The sequence below is a fragment of the Oncorhynchus mykiss genome, chromosome 31 (assembly GCF_013265735.2).
Source record: "Oncorhynchus mykiss isolate Arlee chromosome 31, USDA_OmykA_1.1, whole genome shotgun sequence".
Lineage (NCBI taxonomy): Eukaryota > Metazoa > Chordata > Actinopteri > Salmoniformes > Salmonidae > Oncorhynchus > Oncorhynchus mykiss.
In genome coordinates, this window is record NC_050571.1 from 33,279,949 (window position 1) to 33,305,430 (window position 25,482).

The following is a 25,482-nucleotide window of genomic DNA, read 5'->3' on the forward strand; positions in this document are numbered from 1 at the left end:
TTAGGTTGGAGTCATTAAAACTTGTTTTTCAACCACTCCACAAATTTCTTGTTAACAAACTATAGTTTTGGCAAGTTGGTTAGGACATCTACTTTATGCATGACACAAGTAATTTTTCCAACAATTGTTTACAGACAGATTATTTCACTTATAATTCACTGTATCACAATTCCAGTGGGTCAGAAGTTTACATACACTAAGTTGACTGTGCCTTTAAACAGCTTGGAAAATTACAGAAAATGATGTCATGGCTTTAGAAGCTTATGATAGGCTAATTGACATTATTTGAGTCAATTGGAGGTGTACCTGTGGATGTATTTCAAGGCCTACCTTCAAACTCAGTGCCTCTTTGCTTGACATCATGGGAAAATCAAAAGAAATCAGCCAAGACCTCAGACAAAATATTGTAGACCTCCACAAGTCTGGTTCATCCTTGGGAGCAATTTCCAAATGCCTGAAGGTACCACGTTCATCTGTACAAACAATAGTACGCAAGTATAAACACCATGAGACCACGCAGCCATCATACCGCTCTGGAGATGAACGTACTTTGGTGCGAAAAGTGCAAATCAATCCCAGAACAACAGCAAAGGACCTTGTGAAGATGCTGGAGGAAACAGGAAAAAAAGTATCTATATCCACAGTAAAACAAGTCCTATACCGACATAATCTGAAAGGCCGCTCAGCAAGGAAGAAGCCACTGCTCCAAAACCGCCATAAAAAAGCCAGACTATGGTTTGCAACTGCACATGGGGACAAATATCATACTATTTGGAGAAATGTCCTCTGGTCTGATGAAACAAAAATAGAACTGTTTGGCCATAATGACCATCGTTATGTTTGGAGGAAAAAGGGGGAGGCTTGCAAGCCGAAGAACACCGTCCCAACCGTGAAGCACAGGGGTGGCAGCATCATGTTGTGGGGGTGCTTTGCTGCAGGAGGGACTGGTGCACTTCACAAAATAGATGGCATCATGAGGAGAAAAATTATGAGTATATATTGAAGCAACATCTCATGACATCAGCCAGGAAGTTAAAGCTTGGTCGTAAATGGGTCTTACAAATGGACAATGACCCCAAGCATACTTCCAAAGTTGTGGCAAAATCGCTTAAGGACAACAAAGTCAAGGTATTGGAGTGGCCATCACAAAGCCCAAACCACAATCCTATTGAACATTTCTGGGCAGAACTGAAGAAGCGTGTGCGAGCAAGGAGGCCTACAAACCTGACTCAGTTACACCAGCTCTGTCAGGAGGAATAGGCCAAAATTCACCCAACTCTTGTGGGAAGCTTGTGGAAGGCTACCCGAAACATTTGACCCAAGTTAAACAATTTAAAGGCAATGCTACCAAATACTAATTGAGTGTATGTAATCTTCTGACCTACTGGGAATGTGATGAAAGAAATAAAAACATGTCACATTCTTAAAATAAAGTGTTGATCCTAACATTGTGTGGTGATCTGAATTTTTACTCGGATTAAATGTCAGGAATTGTGAAAAACTGAGTTTAAATGTATTTGGCTCATGTAATGTCTTTATGTTAGTCGTGTCTGCATCCTTAATCACGCATGGAACATTTCCTAACAGATTATAAAGTATTCTATTTTATTGGCCCCACTGCTTTCTTGACCTCTGTTCCCTCCATTCACCCCTCCTTTCTTAGCCATTATTAACCCCTTTCCGGCTGTAAGAGAAGTTGATAGTATGCAAGCCGAAGGCTAAGCGTATGTTGCCAAACATTTCGCCAGTTCCTAATGAGGTTTCCATTAATCACTTTAAGCCTATCTTTCTCCCTCATGCAATCATTCATTATTGATGAGGGGAGCACAAACTCAGACTAGGGGAGGAAAGAGATCAATTATGGTAAAAACAACCAGAGAGACACTGGGGGTTAAAAATAGAGGGAAGTAGTTTAAGGTGTCAGGGGCCTCGAGAAAATAACTATGAGAGTTAGACAGGTAGTTGAAGGTGGTGGTGGTGGGGGGGGGGGACCAAGTAGTAGGACCAAGTTCAGGAGTATCCAGAGGTGAGGTGATTTGGGCCTCTCTGATGGTTATGAGATCCAGGTTTAGTGGTGTGAGGCTCTGAATGACATTTATTAAACAATGGAAATGTCTCTGAAATGATACCCAAGGTTGTTTATTCTTCCAATCATAAAACAAAGTCCTCTCATTGATCCCGGAGATCTACCTGTAAGCCTATGACAAGATCTCATTTGACAGAGAATGAGAGATGGAGGGAAGAAAGGAGAGAGGGAGGTGAGGGATGGATGGATAAACAGTCATGCAAAACGGAAGGCTCGTGTTACCGCATGTAGATTAGCCTCGGAGTGATATCTCATTACAGATATTATACACAGAGGAACTAGCTGAACCTTAATAATTCATTTGTTTGTTAATTAAAGAAGGGATAGACAAGGAACTCACGATGGGCCCGATTCAGACTTCAGATAAGTAAACTTAACATGGACTTAAGTCGATAAAAATAGTTTAGTGCCCCTTCTGAGGATACAATAGTCCCTTTTCCAGTACACAACACACTGACGTCACGCACATAAACTCAAAACAAACAAAAAAGTCCCTTTTTCAGGACCCTGTCTTTCAAAGATAATTCGTAAAAATCTAAATAACTTCACAGATCTTCGTTGTAAAGTGGTTTAAACACTGTTTCCCGTGCTTGTTCAATGAACCATAAACAATTAATGAACATGCACCTGTGGAACGGTCATTAAGACACTAACAGCTTACAGACGGTAGGCAATTAAGGTCACAGTTATGAAAACTTAAGAGGCCTTTCTACGGACTCTGAATAACACCAAAATAAAGATGTCCAGGGTCCCTGCTCATCTGTGTGAAAATGCCTTAGGCATGCTGCAAGGAGGCATGAGGACTGCAGATGTAGCCAGGGCAATAAATTGCAATGTCTGAACTGTGAGATGCCTAAGACCGCGCTACAGGGAGACAGGACGGACAGCTGATCGTCCTCGCAGTGGCAGACCACGTGTAACAACACCTGCACAGGATAGGTACATCCGAACATCACACCTGCGGGACAGGTACAGGATGGCAACAACAACTGCCTGAGTTACACCAGGAATGCACAATCCCTCCATCAGTGCTCAGACTGTCTGCAATAGGCTGAGAGATGCTGGACTGAGGGCTTGTAGGCCTGTTGTAAGGCAGGTCCTCACCAGACATCACCGGCAATAATGTTGCCTATGGGCACAAACCCACCGTCGCTGGACCAGACAGGACTGGCAAAAAGTGCTCTTCACTGACAAGTCGCGTTTTTGTCTCACCAGGGGTGATGGTCGGATTTGCGTTTATCGTCGAAGAATGAGATTTACACCGAGGCCTGTACTCTGGAGCGGGATCAATTTGGAGGTGGAGGGTCCGTCACGGTCTGGGGCGATGTGTCACAGCATCATCGGACTGAGCTTGTTGTCATTGCAGGCAATCTCAACGCTGTGCGTTACAGGGAAGACATCCTCCTCCCTCATGTGGTACCCTTCCTACAGGCTCATCCTGACATGACCCTCCAGCATGACAATGCCACCAGCCATACTGCTCGTTCTGTGTGTGATATCCTGCAAGACAGGAATGTCAGTGTTCTGCCATGGCCAGCGAAGAGCCCGGATCTCAATCCCATTGAGCACGTCTGGGACCTGTTGGATCGGAGGGTGAGGGTGAGGGCTAGGGCCATTCCCCCCAGAAATGTCCGGGAACTTGCAGGTGTCTTGGTGTTAGAGAGGGGATAACATCTCACAGCAAGAACTGGCAAATCTGGTGCAGTCCATGAAGAGGAAATGCACTGCAATACTTAATGCAGCTGGTGGACAGCTGGTGTTACTTTTGATTTTGAACCCCCTTTGTTCAGGGACACATTATTCCATTTCAGTTAGTCACATGTCTGTGGAACTTGTTCAGTTTATGTCTCAGTTGTTGAATCTTGTTATGTTCATACAAATATTTACACATGTTAAGTTTGCTGAAAATGAACACAGTTGACAGTGAGAGGACGTTTATTTTTTTATGTGTTTATGTGCGCGACTCTTTGCGGCAGAAAGAAAGTCATCGCCATCTGCGCCCATTCAACATAGTCTAGATTGATGTTTTTATTACTTCTAAATAAAATAACTTTTTAGGGTTCTCATATAGTTACATTGATGTTTTGATTTTTGCTTAAACCGTCGCTAAGATTATATTCGGTTGTGATTTTTGCAAAATAACTATTTTGGATGCAACAGTTGTTAGCTAGAATGCTAACGCTAATTGATATAGGCTGTAGCAAAAGCTAGAATGCTAACGCTAATTGATATAGGCTGTAGCAAAAGCTAGAATGCTAACGCTAGAATGCTAACGCTAATTGATATAGGCTGTAGCAAAAGCTAGAATGCTAACACTAATTGATATAGGCTGTAACAAAAGCTAGAATGCTAACGCTCATTGATATAGGCTGTAGCAAAAGCTAGAATGCTAACGCTAATTGATATAGGCTGTAGCAAAAGCTAGAATGCTAACGCTCATTGATATAGGCTGTAGCAAAAGCTAGAATGCTAACACTAATTGATATAGGCTGTAGCAAAAGCTAGAATGCTAACGCTCATTGATATAGGCTGTAGCAAAAGCTAGAATGCTAACACTAATTGATATAGGCTGTAGCAAAAGCTAGAATGCTAACGCTCATTGATATAGGCTGTAGCAAAAGCTAGCCAAAGAGCCATTTTGCTGGTTGAAGTTGAAGAAGTGTTTTTTAAAGTATAATGCAGTTGATTTACAATGACACAAACATTAAGCATGACATTCAAACGAGCCATAAAATCGAATTATAATCCATAAGAACTCCAGCTTGTTCTGCCACCAACTTGCGCACATCGCCCCTTGTGCAGCAATGTTTGAAAATAGTAATAGACTTGTAATACCACATGTGTAAATTATGTAATACACAAGCGTATACATATCCAGCACAAAATATTGAAAGTGTTTAACAGATGTTGTATTTTTTCATATCGTACTGTGGTATAGGCTGGTAGCTCCTCGCGTATCAAGCTTAAAAGTGTCAGAGATAGAAGGCTGAAACAATGTCTGGGTTATAATCCTAACACATAACACACACTTCCCGCTAATACACACCACACTCACTTGTTCCTGCTCACACACACAGAGACACACATGATCAGGTGGTGCTCTCTCAGTAACTCAGCCCCACCTTGACCCTCTGCTCTCATCTGAACCCCTATCTGACCTGTTAGTTCTACAAAAAATAATTGATCAGGGATTATGGATTTTAATCAATGATTTCTTAAGTGCAGCTCTTAATCTTTTAAAGCTCATTCTCCTTTGTGGTCACCAGCGTGAGAATGAAGTGTAGGGTGGACATTGTTTGAACGCCCTCCAGTGGACTGAAGGAGAACAACAGTCTTAATGCACCAGAGTCAAGTTCCAACAGCAGCCAGACAGTTCAATATCTGCATGTTCACAAACAGCAATTTGTGCGATCGATCTGTAGAACCACTACACTGTGGAGGTAATGCAACACATTTTTATTATAGATGACACAAGATGACGCCGACAGACACAGTCACCCAGTTACTCGCCAACGTTGTCATTCATCACTAGCCAGCCTCCGGCCCAGGGCCCTGCCATGAACCTAAGACACTGTTATTAGCTGGCTACCATCCGGTACTCTACCCTGCACCTTAGAGACGGCTGCCCTATGTACAAAGAGTCATTGAACATGGGTCACTTTAATAATATTTACAAACTGTTGAACCCACTTTACATGTATGCTGAACAAAAATATAAATGCAACATGCAACAATTTAAAAGATTTTACTGAGTTACAGTTCATATCAGGAAATCAGTCAATTCAAATAAATTCATTAGGCCCTAATCTATGGATTTCACATGACTGGGCAGGGGAGCAGCCATGGGGTGGGCCTGGTGTGTCTATACACACCATTATACTGTATATAATGGTGTGTATAGACTGTATGGACAGTATATGAATAGAAAAGGTGTATACAGCAGTAGTTATATAGGATGAGCCATGACTAGAATACAGTATATGCATATAAAGTGGGTAAAACAGTATGAAAACATTATTAAAGTGACCAGTGTTGAATGACTCTATGTACATAGGGCAGCCAGCCGTCTCTAAGGTGCAGGGTGGAGTACCGGGTGGTAGCTGGCAAGAACAGTGACTAAGGCTAATGGTGACTGTTTAACAGTCTGATGGCCTGGAGATAAAAGCTGTTTACCAGTCTCTCGGTCCCAGCTTTAATCCACCTGTACAGTCTCCACCTTCTAGATGGCAGTGGGGTGAACAGGCTGTGGCTCAGGTGGCGGAGGTCCTCGATGATCTTCTTGGCCTTCCCGTGACACCTGGTGCTGTAGATGTCCCGGAGGGCAGGCAGTGTGCCCCTGGTGATGTGCTGGGTTGTCTGCATCACCCTCTAGAGAGCCCTGCGGTTGCGGGCAGTACAGTACTATGCATCTGTAGAAGTTCTTGAGGGTCTTTGGGGCCAAGCTGAATTTCTTCAGCTTCCTGAGGATTATATTATATTGTTATTGTATTGCTACACTCTTAGAAAAAAAAGTGTAGTAAAAGGGTTCTTCAATTGTCCCTATACGAGAACCCATTTTGGTTCCACGTAGAACGCTCTGTGGACCGATTTTTTTTCTTGAGTGTCAGGGGGCCGCAACATAATTACAAATCATTTGTAGACTGCAAATTGACCGTAAGAAGCCCAAATAGAATTTGACTAAAACATAATCATTTCAAACCTTGCTTACGCTGTATACTGTCACATATATCTCCCTATTATGTGTGGGAATACTTTGGAAGAGATTTCCAGAATTAAAATCAGTTGGAGCGAATTTGCCGGTGTTTTTACAGTCTTAAAAATGAAAAAGTAATATTGTAAGAAAACATGGGGGGGCGGAGGTGTTGTTGCCTACCTTCAGCACCTGGGGGTTGGCCCGTCAGGAAGTCTAGGATCTAGTTGCATGGGGGGGACCCAGGGCCCTGAGCTTAGTGATGAGCTTGGAGGGCATGATGATGTTGAAGCCTGAGCTGTAGTCGATGAACAGCCTTCTTACATAGGTATTTCTCTCGTCCAGGGCTGTATGCAGTATAATGGCGATTGCGTCGTCCGTCGATCTGTTGGGGCTGTATGCGAATTGTAGTGGGTCTAGGGTGCCGGGTAAGGTGATATGATCCTTACCCAGCCTCTCAAAGCATTTCACAATGACAGAAGTGAGTGCTCCGGGGCGACAGTCATTTAATTAGTTCAGTTACCTTCGCTTTCTTGGGTACAGGAACAAGGGTGGACATCTTGAAGAGAGTGGAGACAAGAGACTGGGATATGGAGAGATGTAATATGTCCGTAAACACTCCAGCCAGTTTGTCTGCACATGCTCTGAGGACGCGGCTTGGGATGCCGTCTGGGCCGGCAACGCTTAAATGTCTTACGCACATCGGCCACGGAGAACGAGAGCACACAGTCCCCGTGAGCGTCAAGGGCCTGCGTTGGTGGCTCGATGTTGTTGTCCTGGAAGCGGGCGAAGGTGTTCCGCTTGTCCGAAGGCGGGGGTGTCGGTGACATGGCTGGCTTTCCCTTTGTCATTTGTGATTATCATCTCATGTTTGAGCTGTTGAATTGCAACCACAGCTGGTCTCTTTATACACGTCCATGTTCCCAATCACCTTGTCGTGGTTAAATGCGGTGGTTCGCGCCTTTCAGTTTTGTGCGATGGCTGCCATCTATCCACGGTTTTGGTTTGGATAAGTTCCAATCGTCACAGTGGGAACAACATCCTTAATGCACATTCTGATGAAGCCAGTCACCGATGTGTATACGTCGATACTATTCTCAAAGGCGATCGGGGACATTTTCCAGTCTGCGTGATCAAAACAATCTAGAAGCACAGATTCCGATTGGTCACACCAACAGACCTTACCAAGGGGTGCTTCCTGCTTAAGTTTCTGCATATAGGTAGGGAGGAGCAGAATGGAGGCGTGATCTGATTTGCCGATGTATATACTCCGCTATTAAAATGTAAAATACACTGTAAAACACTGTCATCTTACTATATACACACTTTTTAGATAATTATAGTAGGAAATTGTCATTTCATTCTTTGGCCATGTCCATTTGTAAGGGAAAGAATGTCATGTTTAAGGTGCTTTTCAATTCGCTTTTCCATGTGGCTTCCTTCAGAATCCTCTGGCATGTGCTCTCTTTAAACACAAAACACCCACATATTCCATGGAAACATATTTACAGGAAATGTTCATAAATGACAAAACCGTGAACAATAGTCAAGTGTTAGTGAATAGGATGATGACATTGCAGTTTCTCTCACACGTTCTCTACATTGTTCCACTTTCTTGTCTTTGGTTCTCAGTGTTCTCTGACAGTTCTTACCGGGTCTCTCATACCTCCGGGTCGGGGCTAATAATGATAAGAGGCTCACGGTTTCTCCCTTTGAGGATTGGCCAGGGGTTGAAGTAGGGGAACACCGGCTCTGTGAACGTGGCGTCGGAGAAGGTGAACAGGTGACTCATATCCCCTGCATCGTAAAACGCCACCACACCCCTACCGTAGTCAAGGTACACCCCTACCCTCCTGGGGGGTCGAGGGGGGTGCAACAGGCTCTCCTCGTGGTTGGTGCAGGCCTCGTACTCGCTCCCTTCCCGCCCCTCTCTTAACACCAGGGTCCAGAAGCCGTCGTCGGGACACAGGCTGATCTCATCCTTCCTGTTGACCGAGGCGGCCGCCACCCCCAGCCCCCAGGCCGTCTTGGTGCCCACCTCAACCACCCAGTAGTGTTGCCCTGAGGCGAGGGCCTGGCTTCCCAGGACAATGTTGTAGCGCGTGAAGCGCTCAGGGTTGTTGGGCAGGTTGGGCTGGATGTCCCCGACACTGACCTGGGTGCAGCACGTGGACACCCACAGCCTGGGGTAGGCGGTGTCTGGGTTTAGAGTCACCGCTGTCACACCTGGGAAGAGACAGAGGATTTGGAATACGATAGAAAGGACAGGCTGTATGCGGTCAACATATTGGTGTGGTTGGATACTGTCGTGTGACAGTCAGGTTTGATAGAATGCAATCAGATGGATCCTGTGGTGGAATGTTGTCAGATATGTGAGCGCTGTCGTCTAATGGAGTTTAGTGTGGACTATATGTGGTCAGGTGCGGTCTAACTACATTTTGCTGTGGTTTTACCTGGCTGAAGGACAGCGCTCATCCTCCTCCAGGTGCGGTACTGCAGTGGTCCCAGGAACTCCCCCTCCGGCAGATCCACACACACCTCCGGGGGTCGCTCAAACATAACCTCCGCTCTGAGAGAGCGAGACGGATGAAGAGAGAGAGTTTTTTTCCCAGAGTTCCCAGTGGTTCTGAACATGGCCTTAGTCTCGGCGGAGGGAGGGAAAGAGCAGCAGAGGGTCCGCCTCCCCCGGTCCCTGCTCCCTCCTTCCTTTCCTCCAGTGAGACTGACCAGAACAGGGGACACCGTCATCCACCTGATGGTGAAACTCGAGTCGCATCGAGGCTACTCACTCATTGCAGCTGCAGCGCAAGTGGAAGTGCGGAAAAGCGTTGTTTTATGTTTTGTCATAGCGTTGAATAAAACCAGTGACAGGGCTGAATAATTTATTTGACATGAACTCACTCATTAAAAAGCAGCTCTTTGCTGTATTCTTTGACAGTCTCTCCCTGGTCATGGTTTTAAAAGTTATTGAATCTTATGTAGGCTAGTATCAAACTTTGCTGTGCCCGGGGTCATGGATGTTCTGTAGGTCATGGAAGTTTTGCGAGCTATCCGATTGGCCAACGCAGTAGCCGTATTCAATTTAGCCACAGATCTCGCGGTCTGGCAGGTAGGCCAAGTTTGTATTTTCAGACAAATGAAATGGTTCAAAATGGGAACACTTTGCCTGCCCGGTGCGCAGGGCTTCTGAATCAAGTGGAACTACCGCCAACAGCGCAACACAAATAGGAAAAAAAAGGAGTGCAAGCCTTTATCGTGGGCTTTTCTACAGAAATGTTTGGTGATCGACTAGGAATGCCTTGAAGATCGTCCGGTTGACGACCACTGCCTTACAGTATGAATAAATAATGTTGAAAAAGTGCGAGGAACATTGGGTTACTGTTTTTTTTATCATGTGAAGTCATGTGGATATGACACAGATCTATGAACTGTAGCATCAGATAAGAACCATGGATTATTTCACTTACCCTCCGATAAAATCCTTGATTCCCTGAAAGAAAGAATGACAGCGATGAGGCCCTGCTGAGACATCCACACACTCTTCTCCTCAAAAACCCTCAACTATATTCTGGATTTTACTTCAACCGTTTCTTTCTGTTTTCGTTTTCACTCTCCCTCTATTTCTTTACCCCCCCCACCCACCCTTAACCCCTCTCCCTTCCTCCTCTACAATCAATTTTCTCTCTTTGTTCCTATATCCATTACAGTCCCTTTCTCTTCCCCCCTCTCTCCACTCCTTTTCTTTCCCCTTCCTCCCTCCTCTCCTCTCTCATCTCACCCGGAGTTGTGCCGGGTTCTCATTCTCTCGGAGTTTGACGCGGAGCTGGTCGGCAGTTTGCTCTAACTGGACGATTTGCTCTGTGGTGTGTTTGAGGACCTCCTCCAACTGGTTGAGCCTATTTTCCTTCTCCCGCCGCAGACTCTCCTTCACTCTCTCCTCCTCCTGGAGAAGGAACTCCCTCAGACGTCCAAACTCTGCACTCACCTGCTCCTCTATGTCCCCAGCTCGCTCCTGACGTAGGGAAGGGCAGAGAAAATGTTACAGACTGGGTTGGAATCCATCTTTGGAGACTGTGTTGGACCACTGAGCTTCAGTCAGGAGGTTAGCTCTGGGAGCTAACACGAGCTTGTTTCATTTTATTTCCACTTCAAAGGATACAACTAAGTCAATTAAGAGGAAATTCTTACAAGAGGTGGCGACAGCAGTGATATAAAACAATGCAAAAAAAACAAAGACATCACGAAACACAATGAGACAGACACACGGCAACAGCACATTCAGTGATAACGGAGGCAGGAGATAAACACATATTGATTCAAATCTCGTGATTCAAATCACTTGATTCAAATCTCATGATTCGAATCTCAGTTCTCAGAAACGGTCACTCGTCACATGAACACCTAACCACCTCCGCTGCATAGACACACACACACACACACACACACACACACACACACACACACACACACACACTTGCCACATCGGTGACGTGGTAGCTAGATCGTTGACACACATCCTTGCTCATACCCACTTCCTGTTCCCCACAGAGAGACAGAGGGAAGTGAAAGAACAAGTGATTGGAGGAGAGAAAGTGTTTCAGTGTGTGACAGACAGACACAGGGCATGCCTCCTTAATGGGGTCCGGATGTCTGTGCTGTGCTCATCTTCAACGCAGGCCTCCACCGACATCGTACACATTCGGTATCTACCTCACACACACACAAACACACACACACACACACACACACACACACACACACACACACACACACACACACACACACACACACACACACAGTAAAGCCTGAACATTTATCTTGTGAGGTGAAGCCTGTGTCAGAACAGAGAGGGAGAGACCTGGGACAATCCTACATGTTATGATTGATCTTATCGGTACGAACTAAGGCGTGTATTTTACCTAATTCTGTGTGTGTTTACATTAAGGGTGTGATAATGTGTGTGTGTGTGTGTGTGTGTGTGTGTGTGTGTGTGTGTCTGCACTGTGTGTGAGAGAAAGAATGGGTAATCCCGTAATCAGAGTCATAATCCCAGCGTCATTGTGCATTAGACATTCACAACTGTCCAATAACGACGTTACCACCTGTAACAACATAATCACATTGACAAACTCTGTATAATTAAACTCATTTGAATGTGCCTGGGTGAGACAACGCACTAGAGTGTTGACTGGCCACTAGAAACGTTTCAAGGATGATGGGCACTGTAAATGAGAAGCCTCTCACTGACAGCATGCACGCACGTGCGCGCACACACACACACACACACACACACAGTCAGTCAGTATACCTTGATGAGCATGATCTTGTTGTTGGTCTGGACCTGACAGAGAGAAGCCTGTTCAGTCTGGATCATTACTCTCTCCAGGGCTATGGACAGCTTGTCCTGCAGAAGAGGAAGAAGAAAAACAGGTTACACACACACACACACACACACACACACACACACACACACAGCTTGAAGTTATGCGAGTTGAACTGGTAAACAATGTTTTCCGTTATACGGAGATTCATTGAATTAGGCCTAACTCTCTTGTCAATTTAAGATGTACTGTTTTGGATCCTTTGTAGTCTGACAACAAGCTCAATGTGACTCATATGACCAGAGGGCCTTTCCAACTAACTGGCTTCATTTCAACAAGTTACCCAAATGAACCCCCCAAAAGTTACAATGTAGATGGATAAGATTTGTGAAAACAGTGTGGTGACTGAGGTATGTCACCAAATATCCAAAGCAAATATAAAAGGTTAAATATGTCTGGGAACTAAGGCTTGACACCAGAACGCCGAATTCCTCTCGAGCTCCAAGTATAGGCTACATCAACACTGACTTGTGTCTGCTTATGTCTCGCGCTCTAGCCTGTTAAAGACTCAATTATCTTGGGTCCACATTTATCTTACAAGACTTAAAATATATGACTGAATAGTAACTTTGTGAACTTGGCTCAGTTTGAGATTTGAAGACAGATTCTGCCACAATTTATTCATTCCAATGCGTCAGGTCCCTGTGTCATGATGTACGAACCCGGCTAACTTATATGTATTCCAAACACCTACATACGTAGATACATAAATAGTAAAATAGTGTTGTAAAAGTGTTACCTTGTAGTTCTCGAACGCCTCGTTGATGGGGATGACATTGTGCGTCTTGTGGTCTCGGGACATCCCGCACACCAGGCAGATCGCGAGCTGATCATCCTCACAGAATAGCTTCAACTTCTCCTCGTGCTCCTCGCACCGGTCTGACTCGAGGCGAGGAGAGAAATCAGGTAAACTGAACCCGGAGCTGGGCATAATGCCCCCCCGTTGCCGTTCTTCAGTATCCTCCTGTGAGCTCTCCTGGTCTCCGGGTTTCCCATCCATGGCTCGAGCTCTCCTCACGCTGTCCACGACGTTACACAGAAGCGAGTTGGGGCGCAGCTTCGGAGCGCATGTCTTTCGGCACTTCGGGCAGGTCGGGTGTTCATCGTACTTGGCCTCCCAGCACTGCGTAATGCACACGCGACAGAAGTGGTGTCCGCACTCGAGGATCACCGGCTCACGGAAGAGCTCGAGGCACACTGGACAGGTGAGCTCGCTATGTAGCTCCTCAAGCGTGCTGGCGTCAGTAGCCATTCCGAGCCGTCTGCATACTGAAAGGATAGCGGGTTGCGCTCAGAAAGTAGCTGACTGCAGCACGGGAAAAGTTCACTCTTCCGTATGTGAGAAGGCGACAAGGGTGCGGTCTGTCTGAGACAGAAGACTCCTCTGTTTTCACGGAAGAGGGTGAAGAAGTGCAAATCAAATCAACGTTTATTGGTCGTGTACACAGTTTTGCGTGTGCAGCGAAATGCTTGTTTCGAGATCCAACAATGCAGAAACATCCAACAATACAATAACAATACACACATAATCCAATATAAAGGAAGATATATCAGAATGAGCAATGTCAGAGTCCGGAATATAAATACATTTATACTCATTTTATGAGGTACACCCCCCTGTAGCCATGAAGGGATGCACCTGGTCAACAACAATGCTCATATAGCTGTGGCATTCCCCACACCATTACACCACTGCCACCAGCCTGTACCGTTGACACCGGGCAGGATGGGGCCATGGACTGCCATCAGCATGACGCAACACGAACTGGGATTCGTCGGACCAGGCAATGTTTTTCCCCTCCTCAGTTGTCCAGTGTTGGTGATTGGACCCCATTACGGTCTTCTGCTGGAATAGGCCATCCGTGACAAAGACTGGCAAGTTCCGAGTGACTGAGGTCCTGGATGATCTTCTTGGCCTTCCTGTGACACCTGGTGTGTCGATGTCCAGGAGGGCAGGCATTGTGTCCCCGATAATGTGTTGTGTTGACCGCACCACCCTCTGGAGAGCCCTGCAGTTGTGGACGGTGCAGTTGCAGTACCAGGCGGTGATACAGCGCGACAGGATGCTCTCGATGCTGCATCTGTTGAAGTTTGTGAGGGTCTTCGGCGCCAAGCCTAATTTCCTCAGCCTCCTGAGGTTAAAGAGGTGCTGCTGCGCCTTCCTCGCCATGCTGTTAGTGTGAAGGGACCATTTCAGGTCCTCGGTGATGTGCACGCTAGGGAACTTAAAGCTTTTGACCCTCTCCACTGCGGCTCTGTCGATGTGGATGGGAGACGGGGGCGTGCTCCCCTCTGCTGGCTCCAGTAGTCCATGATCAGCACCTTTGTTTTGTTGCCGTTGAAGGAGAGGTTATTTTCCTGGCACCTCTTCACCAGGTCTGTCACCTCCACCAGGTCTGACACCTCTCCACCAGGTCTGTCACCTCTCCACCAGGTCTGTCACCTCCACTAGGTCTGTCACCTCCACCAGGTCTGTCACCTCCTTTCTGTAGGCGGTCTTGTCATTGCTGGTAATCAGGCCTACCACTTGGTCGGCAAACATGATGATTGAGTTGGAGACGTGCATGGCCACGCAGTAATGGGTGAACAGGGAGTACAGGAAGGGGAAGTCTAAGACCCAGTTGCACAGGGAGGGAGTTCAGACCCAGGGCTTAGTGATGAGATTGGAGGCCACTATGGTGTTGAATGCTGAGCTGTAGTCGATGAAAAGCATTATTACATAGGTATTCCTCTTGTCCAGGTGGGATAGGGCTGTGTGCGCGATTGCGTTGTCCTGGATCTGTTGGGGCAGTATGTACAAGCCTCACCTTTTCAAGGCAGTGTTCTGGAACATTGCCTCTACATGTCCACAGAGCCCTGTAGGCAGAGGCGTAGAGAACCAGGTATTGCTCTGGCCCAGTTCCATTTAGGTTCCTGGCTCCTACTTTTATGCACCCCCTGAAGCACTGTTTATTATCTATGCATAGTCACTTTACCTCTACCTACATGTACATATTACCTCAACTAACCAGTGCCACTGCACTTTGACTCTACTGGTATATTATTGTTGCTTTTTAATCTTCTTTTTTTTTTCAATTTCCTTCTATTTTATTTAAATAGTTTAACACTTATTTTTCTTTAAACTGCATTGTTGGTTAAGGGCTTGTAAGTAAGCATTTCACTGTAAGGTTTAGACCTGTTGTATTCGGCACATGTGACAAATAACATTTGATTTGGTTTGAAATCTAAAAGGACTGGAGAGGTGAAATCAAATGTGTGTGCTTGAATTTGAATGAAGTTGTATTTGAGGGATGGGTGGTGCCATAGTGTTATAGGAGCTGCATAAATGTAGTGTAGGCCCAACTGTAATAATGTAATGTAAGTGTGTTAGAGGGGTCTGTGACAAGGCTTTAAACCAGGTGTCATCCTGAGGGTTTGAAACGTTCCAGAACATTGCCTTGGAAATGTGAGGCTCGAACATGAGCCAGCACTCTGATTAAAGGCTGTAAACTTAAAGGCCCAGTGCAGTCAAAAACGTGATTTTCCAGTCTTTTATTTACACTGAGTATACCAAACACTAGGAACACCTTCCAAATATTGAGCTGCACCCCCCCCCCCCCCCCCTGTCAGGGCATGGACTCTGGAAGGTGTTGAAAGCCTTCCACAGGGATGCTGGCCCATGTTGCAGTGCTTCCCACCATTGTGTCAAGTTGGCTGGATGTCTGTTGTGTGGTGAACCATTCTTGATACACACAGGAAACTGTGGATTTTAACAAGTGACATCAATAAGGATCATGACTTTCACCTGGATTCCCCTGGACAGTCTATGTCATGGAAAGAGCAGGTGTTCTTAATGTTTTGTACACTCAGTGTATATTTTCACACTATGAGGTTGGAATAATACTGTGAAATTGTTAAAATGATGATAATGCCCTTTTAGAGTAAAAGCACCTGAAATTTCAGCCTGTTTTGGTGGGAGTTGTGACCTGCCTGGTGCCATCACCAGGTGGTAAATTAGTTAATAGACCTCCAAAACCTCTCGGGCAATAACAGCTGTTTTTCAGTTTCCCCTTCCCCACTCAGACCACTCCCCGACAGTCCTAGCTGAATTCTTGGCTTGAGAAATCGCTCTCAACTAAGAAGCAATTTTTGTTTCTTTTTGACCATTCTAATTGAAAACAATCACAGTAAGGTACTTCATTGTACCTAGAAATGATTTGATATTGAGATAAAAACGGCTGCATTGAACCTTTAACCAGTCCATCAGTTGGAAGTCAGCAGCTTCCATTCCACCGAGGGGGAACGGGGAAATACCTATGGGTCTCCAAATTAAACCTGTTATCTATCTGTCACATTTTGGGTTATTCTATGGTCAGCTTCTGGGCAGTGCTTGTTCCCCAGTCAGTCATCAGTGTCAGCTATGATATGACACCTTGAGTTTGAAAAAAAATGACTTTTGGTTATTGAACTACAGTAGGTGAATTGGATTTACATCCGGTAATGGAATTATGGAAACGGAATAACATCATTGGTCCCTGATCTGTACTACACTAGAAATGCATAATTATGGATAAGAATATCATTCTGTTCATGGTGGTGTATCCTGAATAACTACAAAAAGTTAGAAATATGCAATATCCCTATTTGCATATTTGGGTATTATTCTACACACTGGCTATTATTTGAATGAGCTCCGCCCACAAACAAGACCACTTTGGTTGGTCCGAACCGGACCCAATCTGAACCAATCGTAGACGTCTATGTTTCAGGAGTTTGGACATCACAGTAGAGTAAAGTTCAGTACAGTACAGTAAAGTAGATATGTTCAGTACAGTATAGTACAATCCAGTACATTATAAACTGGGTGGTTTGAGCCCTGAATGTTGATTGACTGACAGTCGTGGTACACCACGGGTATGACAAAACATTTATTTTTACTGTTCTAATTACGTTGGTAACCAGTTTATAATAGCAACAAGGCACCTCGGGGGTTTGTGGTATACGGGCAATAAGGACTGTGTCCAGAAACTTTGCGTTGCATCGTGCCTAAGAACAGCCCTTAGCCATGATATATTGGCCATACAGTGCATTCGAAAGTATTCAGACCCCTTCCCCTTTTCGTTACGTTACAGGCTTATTCTAAACTGGATGAAATAAATTGTACTCATCAATCTACACGCAATTCCCCATAATGACAAAGCGAAAACAGGTTTTAAGAAAGGTTTGCAAATGTATTAAACATTAAAAACAGAAATACCTTCTTTACATAAGTATTCAGACCCTTTGCTATGAGACTCAACATTTTGCTCAGGTGCATCCTGTTTCCATTGATCATCCTTGAGATGTTTCTACAACTTGATTGGAGTCCACCTGTGGTAAATTCAATTGATTGGACATGATTTGGAAAGGCACACATCTGACTATGTAAGGTCCCACAGTCGAAGGAATTGTCCGTAGAGCTCTGAGACAGGATTGTGTCGAGGCACAGGTCTGGGGAAGGGTACCAAAACATTTCTGCAGCATTGAAGGTCCCCAAGAACACAGTGGCCTCCATCATTCTTAAATGGAAGAAGTTTGGAACCACTAAGACTCTTCCAACAGCATGGCCAAACTGAGCAATCGGGGGAGCAGGGCGATGACCACGAACCCGATGGTCACTCTGTCAGAGGTCCAGAGTTCCTCTGTGGAGATGGGAGAACCTTCCAGAAGGACAACCAACTCTCAAGATTGAACTCTTTGGCCTGAATGCCAAGTGTCACGTCTGAAGGAAACCTGGCACCATCCTTACGGTGAAGCATGGTGGTGGCAGCATCATGCTGTGGGGATGTTTTTCAGTGGCTGGGACTGGGAGACTAGTCAGGATTGAGGGAAAGATGAAGGGAGTAAAGTACAGAGAGATCCTTGATGAAAACCTGCTTCAGAGCTCTCAGGACCTCAGACTGGGCGAAGGTTCACCTTCCAACAGGACAACGACCCTAAGCACACATAGCCAAGACAACAAAGAAGTGGCTTCGGGACAAGTCTCAATGTCCTTGAGTGGCCCAGCCAGAGCCCGGACTTGAACACGATCAACCATCTCTGGAGAGACCTGAAAATAGCTGTGTAGCAACGCTCCACATCCAACCTGGCAGAGCTTGAGAGGATGTGCAGAGAAGAATGGGAGAAACTCCCCAAATACAGGTGTGCCAAGCTTGTAGCGTGATACCCAAGAAGACTCAAGGCTGTAATCGCTTCCAAAGGTGCTTCAACAAAGTGCTGGGTAAAGTGTCTGAATACTTATGAAAATGTGATATTAAATGTGTTTTACATGTTTTGTACATTTGCAAAAATGTCAATTATGGGGTATTGTGTATAGATTGATGAGGGAAAAAAGTATTTCATACATTTGACAATAAGGCTGTAACGTAACAAAATGTGGAAAAAGTCAAGGGGTCTGAATACTTTCCAAATGCATTGTATACCACACCCTGTATTGCTTAATTATACTGCACTCGTGTGCTTTACTGAACTCTAGTTTACAGTACTGTACTGTACTCTATTTGACAGTACTGTTCTGTACTGTGCTGTCCAATCTTGTGAAACATACAGTGCCTTGCGAAAGTATTCGGCCCCCTTGAACTTTGCGACCTTTTGCCACATTTCAGGCTTCAAACATAAAGATATAAAACTGTATTTTTTTGTGAAGAATCAACCACAAGTGGGACACAATCATGAAGTGGAATGACATTTATTGGATATTTCAAACTTTTTTAACAAATCAAAAACTGAAAAATTGGGCGTGCAAAATTATTCAGCCCCCTTAAGTTAATACTTTGTAGCGCCACCTTTTGCTGCGATTACAGCTGTAAGTCGCTTGGGGTATGTCTCTATCAGTTTTGCACATCGAGAGACTGACATTTTTTCCCATTCCTCCTTGCAAAACAGCTCGAGCTCAGTGAGGTTGGATGGAAAGCATTTGTGAACAGCAGTTTTCAGTTCTTTCCACAGATTCTCGATTGGATTCAGGTCTGGACTTTGACTTGGCCATTCTAACACCTGGATATGTTTATTTTTGAACCATTCCATTGTAGATTTTGCTTTATGTTTTGGATCATTGTCTTGTTGGAAGACAAATCTCCGTCCCAGTCTCAGGTCTTTTGCAGACTCCATCAGGTTTTCTTCCAGAATGGTCCTGTATTTGGCTCCATCCATCTTCCCATCAATTTTAACCATCTTCCCTGTCCCTGCTGAAGAAAAGCAGGCCCAAACCATGATGCTGCCACCACCATGTTTGACAGTGGGGATGGTGTGTTCAGCTGTGTTGCTTTTACGCCAAACATAACGTTTTGCATTGTTGCCAAAAAGTTCAATTCTGGTTTCATCTGACCAGAGCACCTTCTTCCACATGTTTGGTGTGTCTCCCAGGTGGCTTGTGGCAAACTTTAAACAACACTTTTTATGGATATCTTTAAGAAATGGCTTTCTTCTTGCCACTCTTCCATAAAGGCCAGATTTGTGCAATATACGACTGATTGTTGTCCTATGGACAGAGTCTCCCACCTCAGCTGTAGATCTCTGCAGTTCATCCAGAGTGATCATGGGCCTCTTGGCTGCATCTCTGATCAGTCTTCTCCTTGTATGAACTGAAAGTTTAGAGGGACGGCCAGGTCTTGGTAGATTTGCAGTGGTCTGATACTCCTTCCATTTCAATATTATCGCTTGCACAGTGCTCCTTGGGATGTTTAAAGCTTGGGAAATCTTTTTGTATCCAAATCCGGCTTTAAACTTCTTCACAACAGTATCTCGGACCTGCCTGGTGTGTTCCTTGTTCTTCATGATGCTCTCTGTGCTTTTAACGGACCTCTGAGACTATCACAGTGCAGGTGCATTTATACGGAGACTTGATTACACACAGGTGGATTGTATTTATCATCATTAGTCATTTAGGTCAACATTGGATCATTCAGAGATCCTCACTGAACTTCTGGAGAGAGTTTGCTGCACTGAAAGTAAAGTGGCTGAATAATTTTGCACGCCCAATTTTTCAGTTTTTGATTTGTTAAAAAAGTTTGAAATATCCAATAAATGTCATTCCACTTCATGATTGTGTCCCACTTGTGGTTGATTCTTTACAAAAAAATACAGTTTTATATCTTTATGTTTGAAGCCTGAAATGTGGCAAAAGGTCGCAAAGTTCAAGGGGGCCGAATACTTTCGCAAGGCACTGTAGACGTCTATGATTGGTTCAGATTTGGTCCTACCAGGGTGGACTGACCAAATGAAAACTACTTTTCAACATCCATGGACGTCCGGTGTCGGTAGGTGCTCAGTGGGCGAGGAAACTTGTTACAGTAAATGGAAAGAGGGTAGGTGGCAGGTGTCATGGTAGGAGTCATTAAGAGCCGGGAGACGTGACATTAACTGGAGAGAGAGAGAAGAGAGAGAGCGGCAGAGAGATAGAGAGATAGAGAGAGAGAGAGGAAGAGGGGTGTGTTGTCCAGACTGTTTTCACAGTCTTGCTTTGACTACCAGATGATGGAAAGAGCAAGAAAACAGTTATGAGCTGAACATAACAGTATGTCAGTATTTCCCATTGTAGCCAATTCAATTAGAGTAATTACGTTAAAGATTCTTCAGTAATTCCGTTACCGATTTGGTAACAGAATTACGAGTTTTAATCACTTAATAACTTTAAACAATCTTTAAAATCACTATAACTAATTGATAGGTCTATCATTACTTGTTGCTTCAGTGAACTTTCCTTATCCTCCCTTCTCATGAGGGAGAGACATAAATTATCTCCAAGATATGTGGGTTTTTGGAAATGGAATTACAAGGCTAAAGTCAATGTTTCTTAAACTTACAGAAGGCAAATCATTTCTCCAAAAGTAGAGAGCGGCTCTGCTCTTGCTTCTAGCCAGTCTTGGAGGTCTACTCTGGGGGAGGTGGGTGACTTCACCCCCTGCCTCTGGTTCTTCTACATGAAGACTCCCCCAAAAGCCGTAGGGGGAGAGGGGTACCAGCCCATCTGCCAGTGCCACAGGAACCAGTAGCATTTTGCCAGGCTGTACCAACGCCAGAGCCGTGCTCCACTCTGCTCTTCCTACATACCTACCCCTGGTGGAGGCAAACGGCCCAGAGACAAGTGGATGTGTGAACCACAGGTGAGTATACTGTCTGTCTGTGTGTGTGTAACTGTGTATTACATTCAGGGTCAATTCCATTTGATTCTACTCGATTCAAGAAAAAAACTTTATTTGTGGTGTGTTTGTGTGAAGCCAGCAGTTCTTAGAAAAGTGCTTAAGTAGTGTGACTTCTCTCACCCAAAGCAATTCAAACAAAGTAATGTCATTATTATGTAATAAATATTCTGTTTCTGTTTCCCTTTTTAAAGTGGAAATGACAGCGTTTTAGCAACATTACATTTTATTTAAAACCTGTTCATATCCACTCCAAGAATAGTATGTTTTAGAATTAACCTCTACACGATCGGTGTGTCCCCCGCGGCACGGTTGAGCTAACGTAGGCTAATGTGATTAGCATGAGGTTGTAAGTAACAAGAACATTTCCCAGGACATAGACATATCTGATATTGGCAGAAAGCTTAAATTCTTGTTAATCATCAAATATAATCAAATGTATTTATATAGCCCTTCTTAGATCAGCTGATACCTCAAAGTGCTGTACAGAAACCCAGCCTAAAACCCCAAACAGCAAGCAATGCAGGTGTAGAAGCATGGTGGCTAGGAAAAACTCCCTAGAAAGGCCAAAACCTAGGAAGAAACCTAAAGAGGAACCAGGCTATGAGGGGTGGCCAGTCCTCTTCTGGCTGTGCCGGGTGGAGATTATAACAGAACATGGCCAAGATGTTCAAATGTTCATGAATGACCAGCATGGTCAAATAATATTAATCACAGTAGTTGTTGAGGATGCAACAGGTCAGCACCTCAGGAGTAAATGTCAGTTGGATTTCCATAGCCGACCATTGAGAGTATCTCCACCTCTCCTGCTGTCTCTAGAGAGATGAAAACAGCAGGTCTGGGACAGGTAGCACGTCCGGTGAACAGGTCAAAGATCCATAGCCGCAGGCAGAACAGTTGAAACTGGAGCAGCAGCACGGCCAGGTGGACTGGGGACAGCAAGGAGTCATCATGCCAGGTAGTCCTGAGGCATGGTCATAAGGCTCAGGTCCTCCGAGAGAGAGAAAGAAAGAGAGAATTAGAGAGAGCATACTTAATTTCACACAGGACAACGGATAACACAGGAGAAATACTCCAGATATAACAGACTGACCCTAGCACTACTGCAGTATAAATACTGGAGGCTGAGACAGAAGGGGTCAGAAGACACTGTGGTCCCATCCGATGATACCCCCAGACAGGGCCAAACAGGCAGGATATAACCCCACCCACTTTGCCAAAGCACAGCCCCCACACCACTAGAGGGATATCTTCAACCACCAACTTACCATCCTGAGACAAGGCCCACAAAGATCTCCGCCACGGCACAACCCAAGGGGGGGCGCCAACCCAGACAGGAAGACCTAACTGCACTGTCCAATTTACAGTAGTTATTACAGTGAAATAAAAAAAACATGCTATTGTTTGAGGAGAGTGCACAGTTATGAACTTGAAAATGCATTAATAAACCAATTAGGCACATTTGAGCAGTCTTGATACAAAATGTTGAACAGAAATGCAATGGTTCATTGGCTAAGTCTAAAACTTTGCACACACACTGATGCCATCTAGTGGCCAAAATCTAAATTGCTCATGGGCTGGAATAATACATTATGGCCTTTCTCTTGATGAAAGACACATTTTTTCTTTGTATTATCTTTTACCAGATCTAATGTGTTATATTGTCCTACATTAATTTAACATTTACGCAAACTTTACACAAACTTTCCTTTCAAATGGTATCAAGAATATGCATATCCTTGCTTCAGATCCTGAGCTACAGGCAGTTAGATTTGGGTATGTCATTTTAGGTAAAAATTGAAAGATTGAAACTTAAAACATGATTTTCAATTGTTTTGCACTGCATGGTTGAATGCAGCATTGCAGGATGGTGCACTCAAAATGTATTGTCGTTGAGTAGCCAGCCTCAGCTACTGCTCAAATGTTGCTGTAATAGGCCTATATGTTTTTCCTTTGCATGGTGCTTTGTTGCAGGTTTTGTTTTTTGGTTATTTATTGTCAAACTTTAAAAACCGAAGCCAGACTGCAATATTTTTAGTAGGCTAGTTAGGACTGTGGCATGTGTCTGTACACATTCCCTCTGCTGCTCGCTGTAAACCGGACACACGAAAGCTGTGCAATTGAAGTTGAATTTACTGATGCGAGCGCAGTAGATGAATCAACAGGTAGACAAATTTATACTCGCTTGTGTGTCCTATTTGGCCCGCGTGCCTTGTATTTGACACGTGTGCTAACCTATTAGCCGTGTTAAAACTGACTTGTGATCATTGTGTTAGGGTTGCGTCAATTCAAATCTGGTATCAGAACAAGTTATAACACTGAGTCACTGATTGTACTCTATGTACTTTTATTAGCTAAGCAATAAATGGCAAATGCAACTTTCGTAAATACGGGCTCACCACGCAGGGCAGAACAGGGAACTGACAGGATGTACGTAAACAGCTGTTCTTATACTGTGATAGACATTGTTCCAACCCGTCTGTTGGCCTATCACAGTAGGGGCTGAGCGTGGTTTAGACTTGCTCAGCCTATCGCAGGCGCTCAGGCTGGTCCCCGCCTCTTGACGCTTCTTGGAGTTCTCCCTCCGTCGATGTATAGATTCTTACTGTTCTGGTATCACCCCCTAGTTACAACAGTTGCTCAGTTCCTGCTATTGTGTTGTTCAGTATTTTTCCATCTCAGTTAAACCTTGTGATGACCACCTCTCCCTATACCTGATTAACCACAACTTTGTAAGATACAGCAAGTCACACCATGTGCTCAATATTGTCACATACAAACATAAGGATAAAGCATCTGCCTTGCTGTTATCTACAGTTTTGCAACATGCAGCAGTCTCAGCATGTTGCTCAGTTCTTGACACACACACACACACACACACACACACACACACACACACACACACACACACACACACACACACACACACACACACACACACACACAACTGCTGTTCAAACAATTCAATCTTACGTGATAGGTTATAGAGCATAGACATAAATCCTCACAATTGCTATTGCTAGTTTGATTGTATTGACATCCCCAGCCTTAGTTAAAGTCGGCCATTTTTGTAAAAAATATTGAGCCATTGAAACTGAAACTGCATCCCTAAGGCCAGCTGTGATATCAGTGGCGATTTTAGCATGTAAATCTTGGTGGGGCAAAAAAAATGTGGGGCGCATACCAGCAAAGCCACTACACAACACAACAATACATTAATTGCACTATAATGGTGACAAACGGCGCCCACAAAATGTTAGGGCCTACATAAAGCTGTCCCAACAGCAGTCCCAACACCTTACCTCTGCTACATCTGGCTCTCAGCGGAGCCTTGTCTGGCAGCGAAACAGTTCATTCAGCCTCATTTACTGCCTTTAAAAAATACATCTGATATGGCTGACTTGCTTAAACAAATGTGGTTTCTACTGACAATTGAGATGTACAAACTATGGCATGAGGGGACGACAAGCGTATAAGAGGCAATCCGTAATTTCGATTAAGACATTAATGAGTGAGCTAGGATGGACTCAGTCAATATATATATATATATGTTCAGCACTTTTGAAAACACAGCGACATAATTCAGAACATGGCCATTCATACAGTGTTCTCCCTGTACACCAAGTCAGAACCGTAGGATAAATAAAGGGGGCATATAAGCAAACAATGAAAGTTCTTACAATATTCAATGATTACATTTCTCAAAAACAGCACTAAGTCAGAACAGTAATGAAATTCAGAGGTGAAAATAGACCCAATTATTAGGGTGAGGCACATGGGCTACTAACAGTTTACTACACAACATACACGTAGTATTACTTTCTGAGCTACAGTATACATATCTCCCTGGCATATTACATCACTTATGCAGCAGCATACAAGATATTTTTGGACTCACCTTGTGCTGTGCTCCCTTGAACAGGAAGGTGGCGCGGCTGTCCTTCGTGGGCAAATGTTGTCTTCAAACTCTGGCATTCTGTGGATTTATGGTGCTTTCAAGACAACAGGGAACTCGGGGCGAGGGTGAATCATTGTCAGTGATTTTCGGGCACTTCTTATATAACTCTATGGCAGCACCCAAGGGGATTGAATTGTCTAAGTCTACCCTTAGATTGGGCGGTGATGTAGTGTCCCTGTGAGTGACAGAACACTGAGCCAATCACAGCG

General features: G+C 44.5%; 1 protein-coding gene across 1 annotated transcript; it reads right to left on the reverse strand.

Annotated features, from left to right (window-relative positions):
* Positions 1–6,987: 6,987 nt before the first annotated feature.
* On the reverse strand, positions 6,988–13,523 carry LOC110505053 (zinc-binding protein A33). Its single transcript, XM_021583997.2, has 6 exons — positions 12,897–13,523; positions 12,085–12,180; positions 10,555–10,788; positions 10,244–10,266; positions 9,230–9,345; positions 6,988–9,002 (listed from the first exon to the last, which is right to left on the reverse strand). Exons 1-6 carry the CDS (start codon positions 13,407–13,409, stop codon positions 8,437–8,439), a joined length of 1,548 nt encoding a protein of 515 aa, XP_021439672.2. The 5' UTR covers positions 13,410–13,523; the 3' UTR covers positions 6,988–8,436.
* Between the last annotated feature and the right edge of the window lie 11,959 nt (positions 13,524–25,482).

What these genes read in the sequence shown, in the direction of transcription:
- LOC110505053 (XM_021583997.2), bottom strand. Translation starts at nt 13,409, where the DNA reads ATGGCTACTGACGCCAGCACGCTTGAGGAGCTACATAGCGAGCTCACC. An exon ending in AGGCGTTCGAGAACTACAAG is followed by an intron (nt 12,181 to 12,896) that starts GTAACACTTTTA and finishes CCTCTTCTGCAG; the next exon opens with GACAAGCTGTCCATAGCCCT. An exon ending in GAGCGCTGTCCTTCAGCCAG is followed by an intron (nt 9,003 to 9,229) that starts GTAAAACCACAG and finishes GTCTCTTCCCAG; the next exon opens with GTGTGACAGCGGTGACTCTA.